This window comes from Panicum hallii, chromosome 7 (genome assembly GCF_002211085.1).
Source record: "Panicum hallii strain FIL2 chromosome 7, PHallii_v3.1, whole genome shotgun sequence".
Taxonomy (NCBI): Eukaryota; Viridiplantae; Streptophyta; class Magnoliopsida; order Poales; family Poaceae; genus Panicum; species Panicum hallii.
Genome location: NC_038048.1, coordinates 45,237,507 through 45,256,530, shown reverse-complemented (window position 1 = coordinate 45,256,530; position 19,024 = coordinate 45,237,507). Strand labels below are relative to the sequence as shown.

At 42.4% G+C, this 19,024-nt stretch overlaps 3 protein-coding genes across 4 annotated transcripts; 2 read left to right on the top strand and 1 right to left on the bottom strand.

The window, feature by feature from the left end:
* Positions 1-3,640: 3,640 nt before the first annotated feature.
* LOC112899229 (uncharacterized aarF domain-containing protein kinase At1g71810, chloroplastic) lies at positions 3,641-14,115 on the bottom strand. Of its 2 annotated transcripts, XM_025967614.1 has the most exons (22): positions 13,609-14,115; positions 13,455-13,499; positions 13,323-13,361; positions 13,044-13,214; positions 12,370-12,522; positions 12,136-12,171; positions 11,408-11,451; positions 11,001-11,091; positions 10,865-10,906; positions 10,658-10,766; positions 10,396-10,510; positions 10,145-10,194; positions 9,903-9,981; positions 9,768-9,818; positions 9,489-9,630; positions 9,233-9,277; positions 8,806-8,913; positions 8,654-8,695; positions 7,980-8,165; positions 7,624-7,743; positions 7,421-7,533; positions 3,641-4,000 (listed from the first exon to the last, which is right to left on the bottom strand). In XM_025967614.1, exons 1-21 carry the CDS (start codon positions 13,966-13,968, stop codon positions 7,429-7,431), a joined length of 2,133 nt encoding a protein of 710 aa, XP_025823399.1. In that variant the 5' UTR covers positions 13,969-14,115; the 3' UTR covers positions 3,641-4,000; positions 7,421-7,428. The 2 variants fall into 2 exon arrangements, with proteins under 2 accessions (XP_025823399.1, XP_025823398.1); XM_025967613.1 differs by lacking the exon at positions 3,641-4,000 and having other exon boundaries at positions 7,155-7,533.
* On the top strand, positions 3,991-6,979 carry LOC112899232 (shikimate kinase 3, chloroplastic). Its single transcript, XM_025967616.1, has 10 exons — positions 3,991-4,280; positions 5,158-5,204; positions 5,305-5,359; positions 5,456-5,528; positions 5,642-5,729; positions 5,978-6,060; positions 6,132-6,261; positions 6,366-6,444; positions 6,583-6,647; positions 6,743-6,979. Exons 1-10 carry the CDS (start codon positions 4,064-4,066, stop codon positions 6,794-6,796), a joined length of 891 nt encoding a protein of 296 aa, XP_025823401.1. The 5' UTR covers positions 3,991-4,063; the 3' UTR covers positions 6,797-6,979.
* Positions 14,116-14,223: 108 nt separating the features above from the next.
* On the top strand, positions 14,224-16,994 carry LOC112899230. Its single transcript, XM_025967615.1, has 10 exons — positions 14,224-14,483; positions 14,562-14,657; positions 14,876-14,950; positions 15,139-15,207; positions 15,371-15,447; positions 15,822-15,910; positions 15,989-16,118; positions 16,248-16,338; positions 16,453-16,518; positions 16,610-16,994. Exons 1-10 carry the CDS (start codon positions 14,346-14,348, stop codon positions 16,727-16,729), a joined length of 951 nt encoding a protein of 316 aa, XP_025823400.1. The 5' UTR covers positions 14,224-14,345; the 3' UTR covers positions 16,730-16,994.
* The last annotated feature ends 2,030 nt before the right edge of the window (positions 16,995-19,024 follow it).

Below are 19,024 nucleotides of genomic sequence, written 5' to 3'. Positions count from 1 at the left end.
CAGTTTTGTCTTGTATGTTGAAAGCGTTATTTCTGCATTTGTTGAACAATTTACTTTGTTTATATAGATGGATGCGAATATGGAAGAGCTGGCTAGAAAAGGCAGCAGTCTCTTCTTTCACTAAATGAGTTATCTCAACATGCTGCTCTTCTTGGAAATCTGGGTGCTCTTTACAATGAGCGATATGCTAACAAAGCTGAATATAGAGCAAAAGAAGATCCGGAATCTGGTTATGATTGGGTCATGAAGTGCTTCAAGCGTCCAAGATATTTTTACAAGATATTTCGGATCAGTACAGAGGTTTTTATGACTCTTTATGATTTATTGGTGTCTTCGTATGGTTTAAAATCTTCTAGAAATGTTACATCAATAGAATCATTGGCAATATTCTTATGCATTGTTGGAGGGCCTCGGTCATTTTCCCAAGCTGAAAACCGTTTTGTCCGGTCAACATGGACAGTTCATATGAAATTCAAGGAGGTATTGAAGTGTTTACTTAAATTAGCAAAACATAACATCAAACCGAAGGATCTAACATTTAGCAATGAACATGAGAAGTTGAAAGAACATCGTTTCTGGCCTTATTTCAAGGGTGCTATTGGTGCAATAGATGGATCACTTGTCCCGGTTGTTGTTCCGGCTGATGAGGTGATTAACTACACTTGTCGTCATGGATATACATCATAAAATATACTTGCCATATGTGACTTTGATATGAGGTTCACATTTGTGGTTGCTGGATGGGCGGATTCCGCACATGATACACGGATCCTTAACCGTGCATTGGCAAACTTTCCTTCATTTCCTGTACCTCCTAAAGATAAATAGTCCCTTATACACTTTGATCATCATTTTTTACAATGCTAACTTATTTTTCATTTTCAGATAAATACTACCTTGTTGACTCCGGTTATCCAAATCGAACTGGATACCTTACACCTTTTAAGGGGACTAGGTACCATATACCAGAATTTTGTCATCGTCGTGGATGTCCACCACAAGGGAAGTATGAGTTATTTAACTTTTTGCACTCCTCTCTTCGCAATATCATTGAGCAAGCATTTGGAGTTCTCAACCAAAAATGGCGCATATTGAAAGCTATGCCGAGTTTCTCAGCTGAACGGCAGAAAGAGATCATCATAGCTTGTTTTGCACTATACAATTTCATCTGTGATAGTTAGTTGCGTGATAAGGAGTTTGAGAGGTGTGACGCAGATGAGGAGTATATACCAAGAGCATCAAATGTTGAGGAACAAACTCAAGATGATGGTCGTGAGATAGAGGGAGAGAATGAAGTTACTATGAACACAATTCGTGATAGGATAGCTAGTTCGATAGCTAATGCAAGTGGAACATGAGATTGCTATGTAGCTGACAACTCTTTTGAAATGAACAATGCACTTATTTATATATATAATATTTAATTTCATAACATATAATTTAATGCAAAAATCACAGCATTATGTTTATTTTACATACAAACAACATTTTAGAGCCTCAGGGGCGTTACATACATTTTATATCAAATCTACAGTTTCACAGCAGGTTGAACCAAACGGTTTTCAGCTTTTTCACAGCTCACAGCTCACAGCAGGTTTTTCACACAGCTCACAGGTTAACCAAACGCACTCTAAGATCAGAAAAGAAGAACATACAACCTGATGCTACAGTTCAGTTTCCCTTGTCCATCAGTGTATCTCTCCCATCTCCCTCTCTAGACGCGTGTCGTACCTCGTGTCTGGAAAGGAAGGAGACTGCACACAAGCTGAAATGCTGGATGACAAAAGCTGCACCTTCCACAATTTGGGTGCTATTATTGTTCAGCAGGGCGAGGGGCGTGGGCTAGGCCCATTATCTCTTAACACTAAATAAACTGGGCCCATCGTCAAGTTCTCCTGGGCCTGCTGACATCATGGGGGTGCCGCGGCCTCGTCCGAGAGCTGAGGCGCTTCGTGTTCATTCCATGGAACGAATTTGTAAGTCATACGATAAAAAAAATTTAAGTCGTGACATGAGGCTCTTGTTGAGGACGCTGTTGCATGCATGGCCCTCCCATGTCGCACGATCCAAGACCTGGTCCTGGAAACCATGACTAACGGAGGCTTGTTTAATTAGGTGCCGCTAAATAATAATTCATGAGCCATTATGTCTCCAACCAGATAAGCTCGGCCTGTGGGTGCTTATGTGGACGGTGCACCAACTGTCCAAGGGTCTTTTTTGTTTTTTTCCCCCCTAGAGATCCCGGGGAAGGGTAGGTAAGAACATATATTTTTTTTTGCGAGGAAGGTAAGAACATATCTACGTGCATGTAAGATCCCGGTCAACGCAAGGATTACACACAGGGGCAAAGCTACATACTAATTAGGGGTGCTAATGTACCCCTAAAAAAATAAAAAAAACAGCGATCATATTCAAATTTTCACCATATTTGCACCCCCTCCATAATTGAATTCTATGCACCCACACGGCAAACGCACCCACTATAATTTTCTCAAGCTTGGCCACTGATTACACGTTACAGTACATGATCAAATCATGACACGACGCTACCTGCCAACCAACGATTGTAAGACAAAATGTTGCATCAGGATCTTCCATTTACCTCCTTGTAAACCCTCCTACGACTGCTTGTTTACCCCTTTGCACACTTTTCATGTGGAACTCTAGTACATTTCACCAATTTTTCTGCCCCACGTTCTTCAGGTGTTTTTTCTTCTTCTTCTTTTAAAAGCGGCCTTCAACACGAAACAGAACATCGACACACGGCACATGCATCTGGTGAAGATTCATGGATCAGCACGAAGCCCTGCACTGTGCATGCGCCATCTAGTCATCTCCATGTCAGGACCGACGCCTGATCGAGGACAGGATCAGAAAGCAGAGTCTGCCGCAGGAAAGCTCGGACGTCTCTGTCTCTCACCACCCCCGCGCGGCGTCGCCATCGCCCACCAAACCCTCCCGGCCGCATCCGACGTGGCGTGGGACGGGGGCGCGGCGCGGTGGTAGTTGGATTGGATCCACCACCGGGGGCCAGGGAGAGCGCGGGGAGGACATCCCGGATTCCCAGCCCAACTAACCCCGACGGGCCCATTTCGGTTTGCACCTGACGGAAACGCCCTCCCCGCCTCGCGAGCGGCCCGCGCTCGCCTTGTGGTTTGGTGGAGGGTGGCATGGTCCACTGTGGATTTAATTTAACGCACGATTCGATTCTTGACTCCCGATTGTCGTTTTGGGCAGGTAAGAAAGTCTTGCAGGTTTTCTCGTCCTCGGAACAGGCGGGAAACTGCTAAGCCAATTCTGTTGGCGCACTGGCACTGGCAGGTCTCTGGATTATTCTATGCCACGAGTGGCATCTGATATGCTGCTGCCTCATCTTTTCTTTATGCACATACGCAGGCTATAACATCTAAACCCTTTTAGCCTTTGATTGATATTTAGCTTTATACGCTAAACCATCCAAATTCAATATGATATGATTACATTTAAAAATATGTCCAACTGTTTTCAATTAAACGGTCGCAAACATTATAATATGCGACGTTGGACACCACATCGGGTCAAACAGCGGCATGTTCACTTAGCTCCAAGATTCCTAAAATACAATTTTTCCGCCCTTGTCTGTCCTCAGCTCATTATGACAGGCGTAAGACCAAACTGGAGTATTTAACGTATCAAGCAAGATGATCTTGCCTTTTTTATCATTAAAAATAAAAATACAATGAACGCAAGAGGATTCCAGATCCTGGAATACTGAAAACATGCCGGGCCCCGCGGCAAGAAACCAACCACTTCGAAACCAAACTCGCGACCGCCTCTCGGAGTCTTGTATAAAAGCCCACAATTTCCACCTCCTTCAATTCCCTCTCATCTCTCGTCTCCGCACGGAGTCCGCCCTCCTCGTCCGCCGCCTGCCGCCGGCGCGCTCTCCATTACCCCGGCGATGGCCGGCCTATCCAGAACCAGCTCCACCGATCACGTCTAGCACATCTCGCCGGAGCGGCTGAGTCACACGTCACAGCAACACATCAGACCCGCCTTCTCGTCAGGCCGGATCGACAGGAAGATGGAGGCGAGCGCGGGCATCCGGCCGCGGCCCGGTGCCTGGGCCGGGCTCGAGAAGCCGCGCGGCGGCGGCGCTTACTCTGCAAGGGTCCCGGCGGTGAGGCTCACGGCGGAGAAGCTGCCGCCGAGGCTGGCTCTGGGAACCGATCCGCGGAGGAGCGCGGATCCTGTGCTCCGTGCCGCCAAGCTGAAAGCTTCGTGTTGTAAGAAACCGGCAGGTGAGCATTCCAATTGCCTCTCCCTTTGGTGTTCATGCAGTTGCTATTGTTAACAAATGCTAGTAGGATTATCATATAAACCCAGGGCAGGAAATGGGTTAGCTGTGATGTGACTTGATGTCAGTGAACATGGCAACAAACATCAGATCAGATAAGGCTTAGACTTGGGGATCAATTTTTTTTTTGTTCTAGAATTGAATTTCGAGGGACGAGATATGTATCTGCAACGTGCCAACAGCTGTTGGCTTGTGCTGCCTGACACGCCTTCCACATGTGACACGCGACGGCCAAGGGAGGGGACAGCAAGTGGCGAAACCCGACTGTTGCCATACGGTTTTGTTGGCTATAGAGCAGTTCGTATTGGCTTCTAGCCTTCTAGGTGTTGGCGGACCATACCATCGGAAGTTTTTTTTTTCTTTTTGATAAACCATCGGAAGTTGTCCTTCCAAAGTCAGTCATCAGGTACAAACATAATTATAGCGATTAGGCTATTTTGTGTGTTTTTAAGGGAAGATATAGCTACTTGTGTTTCGTATAATTGATTCCAAATCAATGTCAAACCCCATCCATGTTAGGGCTCTTTTCATGGGGGGATTTTTTTTTTGTTTGCGATTGGTTTTCAGATCACTTTATGTAGTTTTTAGGACCTAGTATTATTTTGTAATTAGCTAATTCTATTAGTACTAATGTGCAGCTCTACTTCCTTACAATCTGAACAGATAATACTACCTTGCAAGGGTTTGTCAAAAAGAAAAAAGCACTTTGCAACTTGCATGATAGGAGGAATTAGAGGAGGGTCTGGCCGTATTGTTATTTAAGTCATAATTCAGCGTATATCAGACAATTGAGATTTGACACACATGATGTTGGCTTGCAGGTACTGAAAAGGTCCACTACTCTGCTGATGAAGCTCTCATACTACAGGTCAGGAAATATGTTCTTTTGCGAATAGGAAATAAAGTAATGATAATTGCATTGAGAGGAGAGAAAAAACATCAACTGACCAGCTACGTGCTAATTCCAGCAAAAAGCCCAGGATGTTCTCCCTTACTTGGATGGCCGATGCGTTTATCTAGTTGGTTAGTTCTAGCTCCAGTTCAGCTCAAGCCTATGCACCTCACCATGTCACCGTTTGCATATATGATATCTGTGTACTTTGCCACTTTGGTATACAGGAATGATGGGTTCAGGCAAAACTACAGTTGGGAAGATATTAGCTGAAGTACTAGGTTATTCATTCTTCGACAGGTCTGCATTACTCTCTGATAATTAACTTCACTAGCTGTCCACCAAAGCTTTTTAGAAGTAACCTCTTTTTTTGCTTATGGTTTAGTAATGTTACTGGCCTATTCCTATTGCAGTGATAAGTTGGTAGAGAAGGCTGTCGGTATATCATCTGTTGCTGAGATTTTTCAGCTCCACAGTGAAGCGTTCTTCAGAGATAATGAGGTATATGTCGGTTTCTCTAATGAGTTTTATTTAAAATTTTCCTTATTAAAGGTTGGAGGCCTGGGGAAAGACTCCAAGTCTGCAAGGCATTCATTTTTCTTTCTAGGAAGATCGAATTGGCAATTCCCCACCTCTGATATAAATGCTGTAATCCGATAGAGGCTGACAGCATTAAGCTCCTATTCAAGTACCTCTATACCTGATAACCAACTTTTCTGATATCCTCTTTTTTCATTCGACTTGTCAAGAGTGAGGTCCTAAGGGATTTGTCATCAATGCATCGGTTAGTTGTTGCAACTGGAGGTGGTGCCGTGATCCGACCAATCAATTGGTACTGGAAGTGACAAAACTACCCTGGGGTTGCTCTTCGAAACCAATTCTCACACTGCAGGAAATTTGCAGGAGTTACATGAAGAAAGGGCTGACTGTGTGGTTAGATGTTCCACTGGATGCACTTGCAAGAAGGATTGCTGCCGTGGGAACTGCATCTCGGCCCCTCTTGCATCAGGAATCTGGTGACCCATATGCAAAGGTAGCTACTGATGCTCACTGTCATATGAGATTTGAGCTCCAGTCTGACTAATATTCTATTTTGGTAACCCTCACAGCGCTAAGGCCTTTTGTTTCCTAATGCAGGCTTATGCAAAACTTACATCACTTTTTGAGCAAAGAATGGACTCATATGCTAATGCTGATGCCAGAGTTTCACTTGAACGTAGGTTTCCTATAATTTTCAATAACAATGGCTGCTATGCATAATCCTGAATTTGCTAATCCTTTATACTACTGACAAACTCACAAAACACAATGCTTCACAGAATTCAATTAATTGACCAAATTCTTCGTGATGCAGATATTGCATTAAAACAAGGGCATAATGACGTCACTATACTTACACCTAGTACCATCGCCATTGAGGTATCCTGAAATTCTGTTTTCTTCCTGTTCTGCCTTAGCTGAATTGGCCTTCACAACTAAATCTAACTGAGAATTTTTCGCCTCAACCCTTTCAGGCATTGCTAAAGATGGAAAGTTTTCTTACTGAGAAGGCCATGGTCAGAAACTGACCACTTGTTGCTGGGGAAAAGGACACTGACAGCATATGGCCCCTGTTTGTTTAATTGTACTTGTACATATGCCTTTGCATGAGCTCTTTTTACAGTACTATTAGATTGTTGTTCACGCAACATAAAAAATGATTATTTGAGTTTGTACTTGTGCAAATGAATAAGAGAATAGTTTTAAGTAAACTAATCGCAACTTGTTCTTTATCTTATTAATGAATGGTTGGAGGGCACATCAAGTTAACATGCTATTGCCATTTCGTTATGTCATATAGATTGTGAAATAAAATCGGGTAACATGAATCCATGGTTTCGAGTCAAACTGCAGTACTGCAGTATTATTTTTTTTATCACACATAGATTTAACTCAAAACTTCATTAGTTATACCATATGGAGATAACAAAAAAGGGTCTTTTACAGGCCCCCTTTTGTTTGAAAAAATATGTACATAATAAAGAAGTGTCCCAAAATCATTCATAACAAAGAAAAAAAATCAGATTGATCTTGGATTCTACTCGTAGATTAGATGCTACTGCAAGGGAAAAAAGCCCTCCTCGTCTTCTAGTAGCGATTCCAAAATAACAGTTAAAAGAACATTTAAGGAAGCAGGGACGGAAAACTTGTACCTTCAGCTTTATATGAACATTCTTCTAATGGTTCTAGCAACAGCCCGAGATAAAATACGACTTGCTAAATCTGTTGGCAGAAGAAGCAACTGCTGTTGGGACTCCGGTGGAAGCTTCGATAGAGAAGGACATAAACAAATGAGCCATGGGCCATGCGGATTTTGACACATATTAGTCTCACTGAACTTATATCTCCCACTTACCTCAGGAATGATGGAAATAACTGGCAAAAATTCTGGCAGAGATGTCATTTCATACAGCACAAGAGAAAGTTCATCTGTGCTACCACCTTCGTTCTCTATGGCACTGCTATTTCCAGGAATCTACAAAACTTATACACAATAAACAAAACAAACAAAGGCTCAAAGCAAAAGCTGTAAATCTTGAAATACGATGTACAAAGTCATGCAACTCATGTCAGTGGGGACATGTATTGATAGTCCACAACATAATATATGGATTTTGCTCAATCACATGCATATCTAACCTAAGTTTTTCCCCTTCCACACAAATGAATAAAGAAAGTAGAAAGCTGAGATCTATTGAAAATTGTACATACCGGAGATGAATTTTCCTTCTGAGAAACCTTAGATAAAAGTAGGAGCAGGCGATATAGATTTCTCAAGTTAGTGACATCCTCGTCATCTAGTGAGGTTAATGGGGATGGACCACCAGCAAATGGCAATCTGGAGGCTGCTGCAGATGTTGCTGAGCTTAATGTAGCTACACCAAGTGCATCTATTCCCTGCAAACACTAAATTTTTGAGAACGCAGAGCCAGAAAGTACTCTTATCAAAACAGGTATGCAAGCTCACTTTAAGCAAACATGAATAATGCCGGAAGAAGATTCTATATCTTCTAAAAGTCAATCGAAATTTATTGAAAACCAATAAAGATAAACGACAAGGAATGCTTGTCACCATTTAAGGAATTTCCCTAACAAATTTACTGATTTCAAAACATACTATACTTTCTGATACCTTACTTGTCAGCATGCATAGAGTGTTGAAAATGGAACCTAAGCTGTTGGAATGACCTATTACTTTTGCGATAAAAATGAATTGAAAAACAAAAAAGAAACTCAGAAATGAATTAACCTTTTGCAACCTGTTTGCTCAAATGCTTAGGTGTAAAAATATTTAGAATACAGAATCTCAAGATGCTCTGGATTTTCCAAATATTATGATGATCAAGCTAACTCAATATTTAATTGTGCCTTTAACAGGGTACTACCTTAGCAATCTCCTGAAGAAGTAAATCCTTCACAAAGGCACCCTGCAAAGGCAGCACAGAACATCAAATATTTATCTGTCAGGTTCAATCTTGTTTGTTGTGGTGAATAGTTAGTTCGGTATCAAAGAATTATTTGCCTAGTTTGGTCCTACCTGGTCCGTGAGTGTGAATGACAAGACTTGCTTAATTGCATATCTCGTACTATCAACATCTTCTTGTTGATTTCTGACCAATGATTGCTCTGTTCTGGCACGAAGTGACTGTAAAAAGAACCATGCAATGGGAATATGCTCAGAAGTAGATACGACATACCAAGGCAGATAGTTTCATAGTGTAATTAATTAGAGCTTCAGCTTTTGGCATTTTGTTTAATGACAAGACCCAAATGAATATGTAAATCATTATTACGAATTAGCTGGAATAGGCTGCCTTCTTCCTCATGTTAGAAAGGAAAATTCTCACCAAGTTTCAAACAGTTAAATCTTTATTCACACCACAAATATCGTATTAGACATAACTCAACAAAACTTCATTGGTTGGGATGGGAAGCATCTAAGGCATAGAATGGAAGAAACCAACCTCAGATAACAAAGACTCCAGACGATCAATTTGGAAAGTGCCATCCTGTACCATATTTTAGTTGAAGAAAGAAAAGGTAGTCAAAACTTACAGAATTTACAGAGAAAATCTTGGGCATAACCTAGACAGGAAACTTGAAAAATATTTTAATTCAGAGTAAACTATCATTATTGTTCTTGTAAACTTGTAAGGGTGATCGGCACCTCAATAGTTAATATGATATAAAATTTTCTGAAAATACAAATGCAAATTCAACCTTATAAAGAAGAGCCTGCAAAGTTGATCGGAGCTTTGGTGAATTGTCAGTGAGAACTTTTCTTGCAATCCATGGGTATGAACTGCCCAGCACTTTATAGTTTGGATTAAAGCTGATTGCAATACCTTCCAAGACAGCAAGGCTGAAAAATCACAAGGCAAACCTCTTTTACGACAAACACAAAGATCAGACACATCAGAAAATATTCAAGACCATCTGCCTGTATGCAAGCTCTGTTAGTGAAGCACTTAGCTCAAATATTGTGGACAAACTCATTACCTTCGAATTACAAGGGAAAAGTAAGAAGGTATCTGGAACTTGAATTTATACCTGAAACAACGTTAGCTCTAGTTAATAGCACAAACTTATAGCGTATCCATTGAAGAAATGGTTCTCTGTAAACTAGATTAGTACATTGTTCGTCCAAGATTTCCTGACAAATCTCCAAAGCTTATATTCTGAACTCCTCTGTTAACAGCATTCTCAAATACACCTGAGACAGATATAAAAAATTAGGCAACTGAGTGGTCGGCAATTGGACAAGTATTATGACATGATTTCTCATCTAAAGATTTGAGATTAGTACGAAGGTATTTAGATCAACTAATTTTGAGTTATATTTAAACATATACAATATTCATCTGGAACTGGAGTACCTGTCAATGCCTTCGTTACTTCACCCTTCTGGGCAGTTGGAGGAAGCAAACTGCAAGCCATGTAAAGATAAGTTGTATTTAATGGCCTATGGTGATACCCGAGAGGAAAAAGCTGTTAATATAAATGAATTCCATTTCACAAGCCTAACATATCACATACTGATACTGATAACTGACAACCAACCTGATGTCTGAAAACCTATGGAAGTTAACATAAACTGACTTGTTTCAGTTCAGAGTAATTTTCTTACCCAAGAGTGATAAAATCTTTTGCTAAAGCATCAAAATCACGGTTAACAAGGTGAAGACAGGCTTCAATAAATCCATCACGAAGTTCTTGCCGGAATTCTCCCATCATCCCAAAATCTATTAACAAATAATGTGTCATATTTAGTTGAAACAGTGTGAGCTTCATTCAATGGGTGGTAAAGAATCGAACAAGGAGCCCAAAAGTCACCCACAGGGCTATAAGCATCAATCTATAGTGCAGAGATAGTAAAATACAACTATTACCTAAGTAGGCTAATTTCCCATCAACTGTACGCAAAAGATTTCCGGGGTGTGGATCTGCATGATAAAATCCATATTCTAATAGCTGGGAAAGCGAACAATATACTCCAACCTGTAAAGTAAAATATGCCAGCATAATCTATCTGATCAATGTTGCTTAGTGGAGCCCAACTTTTACGTGGTTTATTTGAATTTTGACAGGTCCTTTACCTCAACCAAATATTGATCTCTGACTTCTGACAACTTTTCTCCCTACAAGACCACATAGAGCAAGCAGAATTACATACTGCAATTTTTGCATGCATGTTCGGTTGCCAACAGTCGAATAAGACCAGAGACTGTTTACCTCTATCCATTCCATGACAAGGACTCGCCTTGTAGTCTGTTCCATATACATTTCAGGAACCGAGACATCTCTAAATTTCCCAAACAACTCTCTGTCACAGAATCAAAAGATATTTCAGGAAACCGTTCCATGGTGAGATAATCTCAAATAATCAATTTCCGTAGTAATATGCTACAAAAATGTAACGAATAGATACTTTACTGAAAAAGCACATATATTATATAAGGAAAGTAGTTCTCAAATATATCTGATGGTCTTAATCTAAATAGTTTTGTATATGTTCGTAGCATAAAAATGACAGATGTTTGACCATTCAGATTCTAAATTATCATATATTTCTCAATGAAGGTGTATTTTCATGGACAATTGGTTGAACTGGACTTTGTCTAGCGGATGAAGAATTCAACCTGAACTTAAGTCCATTTCTTGCTTCTTCTCTATAATCCATCTCCTGCATCAAATGTGATTTACCTGTATTCAATGTGAAGCTCTAAGAATATGCAGCTAAAATTTTAGTCAGATGTCTGACAGAACCTAACAGCTCTAACTAGAAAACTGCTAGTCACTGGAGCACAGTCTTGCCAGAATAATAACATCTATTCTTCATCAGGCTCTAGAGCTTATCAGAAAAACTGTGGACTCCCACGATAAAAGGTACACATGTAATGATTTTAAACCACTGTCACATTGGAAAAATGATTGATATTTACATTATTCCTTGGATATATATCTATAATACATGTGTCCATGACTTCATACGCAAACTTCAAATTACTTGAGCTGAGTGAACTTTGAATAAAATGGTAGCACAAAAAATAGTAAAATTCTGTGTATACAATTCAAATGTTCATAGCCAAGATTTTGGATGTTGACTACCCATAATTTGTTTCCGTAGCAGACTGCTATTATCCACATACCCCAATGAAAACATTCTTAAGGAATAGGCATACGATTTTATGCCTCTAGTTAGTGGTTACTTTTCGTACTTCTGTCAGATGCTATATCATGCCAGTATGCCACTGCCAAATTGTGAATTTTATTGACTAGCATTTGACATGAGCCAAAGTAAAAAAAAGTGACATATATAGATTCACATGGAAATGACATATTGGATCATAATATATGGAAAAGTTACCCGAAATAGGCTTGATGCCCACTCGTCAAGCACAGCCTGTACATTAGAGAAGCAAATACATGTGATTAAAAATCAATAAGTAGACAGACACAACATAAATGATACAGAATAATATAGTTGAAACTTTTGAAACGGAATTTCCCTTATTGTTGGGTTATTTTTCTATCTTTTGACCTTTGAAAGAAACAAATTCTTCAGTTGATTACATGGATAAATAACAGTACACAGACTTACCGGGAGGTCTGTGTTCAACTTGGCAGCCTTCCTTGCAAGACTAGCTAGGAACCTCAAGATATATATGTCCAATGAAATTGCTGCTTGAACACCAGGTCTTTGTACTTTGACAGCAACAACCTTCCCATTGGAGCGAAGTTTAGCCTGATAAACCTACAGATGTAAGAAAAATGGAATATCAACATTAAGAAGTGTGAAATAATCAATATTTGAGTTTATGATGCAAGTACATGGTTCCATCTTATTGTGCTTTTTAGTTGCCGTTATGGACTGGGCCCTTTGCTTTAAATTTCAATTCCATAAGTTACCTATTTGTGGTTCCTTTAAGGAAACACGTGACTGAAACTTCATACATGTTTAGGTTTCTATCCTACTGTACTTCTGTTGCTCCTAAATTTGAAGTGAATGTAGTTATTTCTTTTTGGTTTCTTCAGGGAAACATCCAGTAATGAATATTAACATGCAAAATTGCAAACTAAAGTTGAGTTGCATATCAGTTTTTGGTGTTCAAAGTTCAAACAGCAGCAATGAGGATATGGTCAGAAAACTCAACTATCATAATGAACCTCACCACATGCAATTGTGCTCTGCTTCCTTAGTTAGAAACACAAAATGCTGCTAAGAGTGGTCAATCGATCCATAAAGACATTAAAAAAATGGTAAACCAATCGGACCTGCCCAAGAGATGCAGCAGCAACAGGCTCTGGTGATATCTCAGAGAAAATCATATCCAGTGGCAGCCGAAGCTCTTTTTCTATAATGTTAAAAGCAGCCTCCGTTGAAAATGGTGCTATGCGGTCCTGAAGTAGCGAGAGCTCATCAAGGTACGCAGGTGGAATAACATCCTGCAGGAAATAAAACAGGCAATTATCACATATAAAGTTAAAGTTACGGCACTCCAAGCATGCGATTGAAATAGGTCAAGTGAAAATGTAGCAACTAGTGAACCTCACCGGCCGTGAAGAAACTGCTTGTGCGATCTTCACAAATGCCTGCGATTAAAAGAGCAGCATCATGTACAAGTTAATGATCATCACATAAGGGACGCACACATGAACAAACAGGCATTGGGAAATGAAACATACAGGGCCAAGTTCCAGTAGTATCCTCCTGAGCTGAGCCGCCCGAAGCTGCAACGACAACACCAAATCATCGGTGAACCAAAGCACGACCAGGAATTTGATCAAACAGCAAGCATGCGCAGGACCAATCAAAAGCAAGCGTAGCGTGAGGGCGGACCTCGAACATGCCGTCGGCGCGCTCGTTGACGCGGTCTAGGTAGCGCAGCGCGAACCACCGGCCGAAGGAGGTGCCGATCTGCAGCGAGCGACGGAGCACGAGGAGCGGGCGGCGGCGGTACACGGCGGCGATGCCAGGGAGGTCGTACGAGGTGGGGAGCTCCGACTCGGTGGCTGCGCCCTCCTCGAACAGGTACCCGGAGCACCTGGTGAAGGCATCCTCATCGGAGCTGACGGCGATGGAGCCGGACGCCGCGGCGAGAGGAGGCGGCACCAGTCGCCGGCGAGGCCGTGGCCGAGGTGGCGGTGGCCTTTCTCGCAGAGCGGGCGCAGGGACTGCGCGGGGCTGGAGTAGAAGCATCTGGACTCCTAGAGACGGGGAGGATTTGAGGATTCGAATTGGAATGGAAGATTTCAGAGGAGATGGATAGAGGAAGACGAAACTGGAGGCGCCAAAGGGAGTGGTGATTACAAAGCTTCGAGGCTGGATTTATTGTGGCGTAGCATTTCCGGAGAAAACTTAAAAAGACCATTCCCCGAACGCGCGGCTCGGATCTTCTAGACTGCGTGCAGAAGGGCACACGCCGCGTACACATCGCACACAATTTTACGCCTCAGAAGATCACGACGAAACGTGTCTCATACCTGACTCTGAACCGTGTTATCCCCTACCGTTGGCGGTCGGCCGCAGGCCCGCAGCAGAGCCGCGCGGGGAGAAAGAACCTTCGGGGGGGAGCCATGGCGATCGTGGCCGTGCTCGTCGCTCCCACCACCGCGAGCTCCTCCGCTCCACGCCGCTGCTGGCGCGCCGCGGCAGCCTCGTCTTCGGCGGCCTCCGGGGTGGACCTCAAGGCGCTGCAGGCCGCCATCGACAAGGTGAGCGGCGGTTGCATCGACTCCTGAACTCCTGGAGCAATTTGATGAGGTGACGCATTGAGTCGGATAGTGTTGCAGAAGAGCAGCGATGATGTGAAGCAGGCTCTGGACCAGCTGAGAGAGCTCGGTTGGGCCAAGCGGTGGAGCTCGCAGCCGTACGTGTCGCGACGCACGGTCAGTGCAGTGGCCTCCTCTGAAGCATCAATGATAAAAATTTCATGTTTGAAGGAGGCATAACTCTGCCATGCATTTGCTCGAATGCTCGTGTAATTCTGCAAGCATCATGTGGCCTTTGATCGTTGTGTCTTTTTTTTTCGATAATTAATCGTTGTGCCTGCACGGGGGTGTCTGATTGTTTGCAACTGATGAGCCTGCATTCTGAACTGGAACAGACATCTCTGCGGGAACTCACTACGCTTGGAATCAAGAATGCCGAGAATTTGGCAATTCCAAGTGTTAGAAATGATGTAAGTGATGCTGTTTCATCCTTTCAAAATCGAGACGTTGTTCTCTTGTTAGCTGAGGCACAGCATGATGGTTTTAGTGAAAATTTTGTAACGACCAGTTCATATGCACAACCATAGCATCATTCAGAGCTAAATATCTCGTGCTTTTCAGAGTGTAATCCTGCATTTTCTTTGGTTTAATCATGCAGGCAGCATTTTTGTTTACGGTTGTCGGTACCACTGGATTCTTAGCCGTCCTTGCAGGCCAGCTCCCTGGGGTATTACTATTTCCATGACACCTGCTATATGTACATTCAAATAAGATGAGCGATTGAGCATAGAGGACTCGAAGTCATGGAGTACCTGCAAAATTGATTGTGATCTTGATGTCCAAATGAAAAGGAAGCAAATGTTTAAATCTTCTGAAATTATCTGTGACAGGATTGGGGCTTCTTTGTTCCCTATTTGATCGGAAGCATTTCATTGATCGTATTGGCTGTCGGGAGTGTTGCTCCAGGGTACGTGTTTATTTACCTCTGCAAGTTTGGAAGAGTAATTCAAATGCATGATATTTTCTACTCCGTATGACCTTACATGGATATATCTGGCTCCAAAAATATATCAGCTCTTGGAGTAAATTTGCTTAGACAGGAAAGAGGCAAAAGTAGCGTCCTCAAATAACTTTAACATCTCAAGAAAAAAAAATCAAGAACATACCAAATTTCATTTAATTCAATGCATTGACCATTCAAGATACTGCTAACATGAAAAACTGGAACCCAATGTAAAATGGTGCTCATTTTTTTTTGGAACAGAGTAATTTCTATGCACCATGTAAAAATGTTGCAGATTAATTATGGACCCATGATAATACTGCATACTATCATTGTAGTCTTCTGCAAGCAGCAATTGGAGCGTTTTCTACAGTCTTTCCTGACTACCAGGAGAGAATTGCTAGGCATGAAGCTGCTCACTTCTTGGGTATGTGATTCTCTCATCCCAGCAAGATTATATCTGCAGTAGGAATTCACTGAATGGCAAGCTTTCCTGAAAATTCAGTTGCCTATTTGATTGGCCTCCCTATCCTGGGATATTCTTTGGACATTGGAAAGGAGCATGTTAATTTGATAGATGAGCAGTTACAGAAGCTAATATACAGTGGGCAGCTTGATGGAAAGGAACTAGACAGGTACTTCTGTACATCTGCTTATTAGTGACAATACATTGTAAATTTGATTACTGCACTGCACACCTGCACAAATATCGCCAGGATCAAATAAATTTGAACAAGCTGCTGACACCTATAGAATTTCCTCAGGTTAGCTGTAGTTTCAATGGCAGGACTGGCTGCTGAAGGTCTAGAATATGACAAAGTTGTAGGTCAATCAGCAGACCTTTTCACCCTCCAGGTGCTTTACGAACTTATCCTATCCTCTCCAGTTGTGTGTTCTATATTGCCACATTTTCTTGGTGATATCTTCAGAAAACTGCATCTGAAGAATTTCCTGTTTCTTTGCTTCTAGAGGTTCATAAACAGAACTAAGCCGCAACTAAGCAAAGATCAGCAGCAAAACCTTACCAGATGGGCGGTGAGTAATCCTTTCATCTCTCTTGAACTATCAGAAGCAGAACCATGCCACAATTTACATGTCGATTGATGCTCTTCTTTTGGCGTTGCAGGTTCTGTTTGCCGCATCACTTCTGAAGAACAACAAAGCAGCCCATGAAGCGCTCATGTCGGCGATGTCCCAGAAGGCCAGCGTGTTGGGGTGCATTGAAGCAATAGAGAATGCCTCCTGATTCCAATGGAACCTGAGTGTTCTAACACGATCGGATTTGGGGTTGTTCAAGAAAACTGTGAAAGATGTTAAGTTCAAGCTCTAACAGGAAAAGGTCTTCTCTTCCAATTGAATCTTCGTCTGAATTTCTGAAATACGACACAGATGTCTACCGACAAATACATGAGGGTATTGCTGAGCATTGTCTTCTGAACAAGAGCTAGATCTTAAATGCCCTTTTTATTAAAGGAAAACACAGTCTTTTACATCACCAGCATGACATCAAACACATGAGCTCAGTTTTCTCATCTTGTGTGCAAACAAGTGAGGAATGTGGACGAAACTAAGCGGACGCAGAGTAATATAGTGATAAAAATCACATTCTGAAGCAAAGCCCATGGCGCAGTCGGTGGCGCCGTAGCCCCAGAGAACAGAAGCACGCATTGACTAAAGCAATCAGCATCGAAGGGACTCATGGCCGCTCCTTTGGCCTTCCTCGGCATTGGGATCAAACATCCAGCCAGAGGTGAGGCTCTGCGCTTCCGGCCGCAGAAGAGGGCGGCGGCGGCGGCGGCGGCGGAGGCGGAGGCCATCGGCGCAAGAGCCGCAGGAACCAAAGAGGGAGAGAGAGAAAGCGCCAAAGGAGGGGCTGTTTGAAAAGTTTATATGCAGAAAGGGACCTCTCTGTAAATAATTGGATCGAGATTCTTAAATTAGGGCGGTATTTGTAAATAATCAGATCGCGATTGTTAATCGCGATCCAAGTAAGGGAGTATTTGTAAATAATCAGATCGCGTTCCAAAAATAGGATGTTTTCTGTTCCGGCGGACGACATGGTGGCCGGCGAGGTCGAGCTGCCGCCGGCGAGCTCCGCTAGGCCCGCTGCCAAGCATCCCGCACTCACCTCTGTCAAACCCGCGTGCTCTAAACCTTCCTCCGCCCTCCCATACGGGTCGTCCTGAGATGTGGCCGCGGTCCGGGACGATACGGAGATGCTTCCGGCCTCCCGGGCAAGAGCGCGCGGTGGGCTCCGCTCCTCGTCGCGAACCGGCCGCACATTCCTCCTCCAGGTATTTCTTCGTCCATCCTGAACTCTAGTATGCCGGCAATCATCTCTGGTCATCACGTATCTGTTTTGCCTGTGTTCTGAATCTGAACTCCGGTCTGAAGCGTAGCTCTGCTTCTGTTATAATTTGCTGTCTCTAATTTTTCTAGCCAATTTGATTTCACGGAACTGGGATATGGTAATTGAAAGGAGTCTCAATGCATGTCAGATTGTTTTTTTTGAAAAACTATGTCAGATTGTTTTGACTGCTGGTAACTGCTTGAGTCTTTGGTTACTGTTCAAGTCTAAACAAAATACGTTGTTCAGCATGACACTTCCTTACAAACTTCCAAATAATCCTAACTGCAAGTGCTAGTACACATAGGAAATTGGAGCCAACAGCAGGAAAATCACAAATACCTTTGCACTAAAGCTGTGCAGCTACTTGTCTTACTGTTACTGTCACATACGGAGTCCAGAACAAATGGTTGTTGACTTCAGCTAGCATGTTCAGCTGTTGACTTCAGCTAGCATGTCCCTCTGCCTCTTTGAAGGCGAGACGAACCCGTGGAAGCATCCATTGTGCTCTGCTACTTTCATCATGCTGGCTTCAAGTATCTATCAATGGAGGAGAGGGATCCAGGGGCAAGTGTATCCATGACTGCAGGACTGGCTGCTGAAGATCTAGAGTATGACAAGTTCTAGTTCAATCAGCTGACCTCTTCACCCTTCCGGTGCTTTATAAATCTATCACTTATCAGATCCTCTGTAATTCTATATTTTCACAGTTTATTTGCGATATCTTCTAATACTGCATCTTAAGAGTTTCCTGCCTGTCTGCTTCTAGAGGTTCATAAACAGGACAAAGTCACAAGTCACAACTTAGCAAATCATCTATCCTTTTCATCTCCTCTGAATTAGCAGAAGCAGAACCGTGTCATAACTTTCATGATGATTGACGCCATTCTTTTGGCGCTGCAGTTACTGTTTGCCGCATCACTCTGAAGAACAGCAAAGTGGCCACTAGACATTGGTCATGGAAGAGCTAGAAAAAGATCTTGAGCAGTTAGACTGAATGATGCTGCATGATTCTAGCCTCTAGCCATATATGTACCCGATCTTATGGCCTTTGCTGTCCATGACTAACGCAACAGTTTAATGATTTGGTATGATTTTTGCTCTGTATTGTAAATTTGTAGCTGTACTTAGTATGGACTCTGTCTTCTCTTTGTTTTCATATCAACAGTTACTTGATCACACAAAGTTAATGCA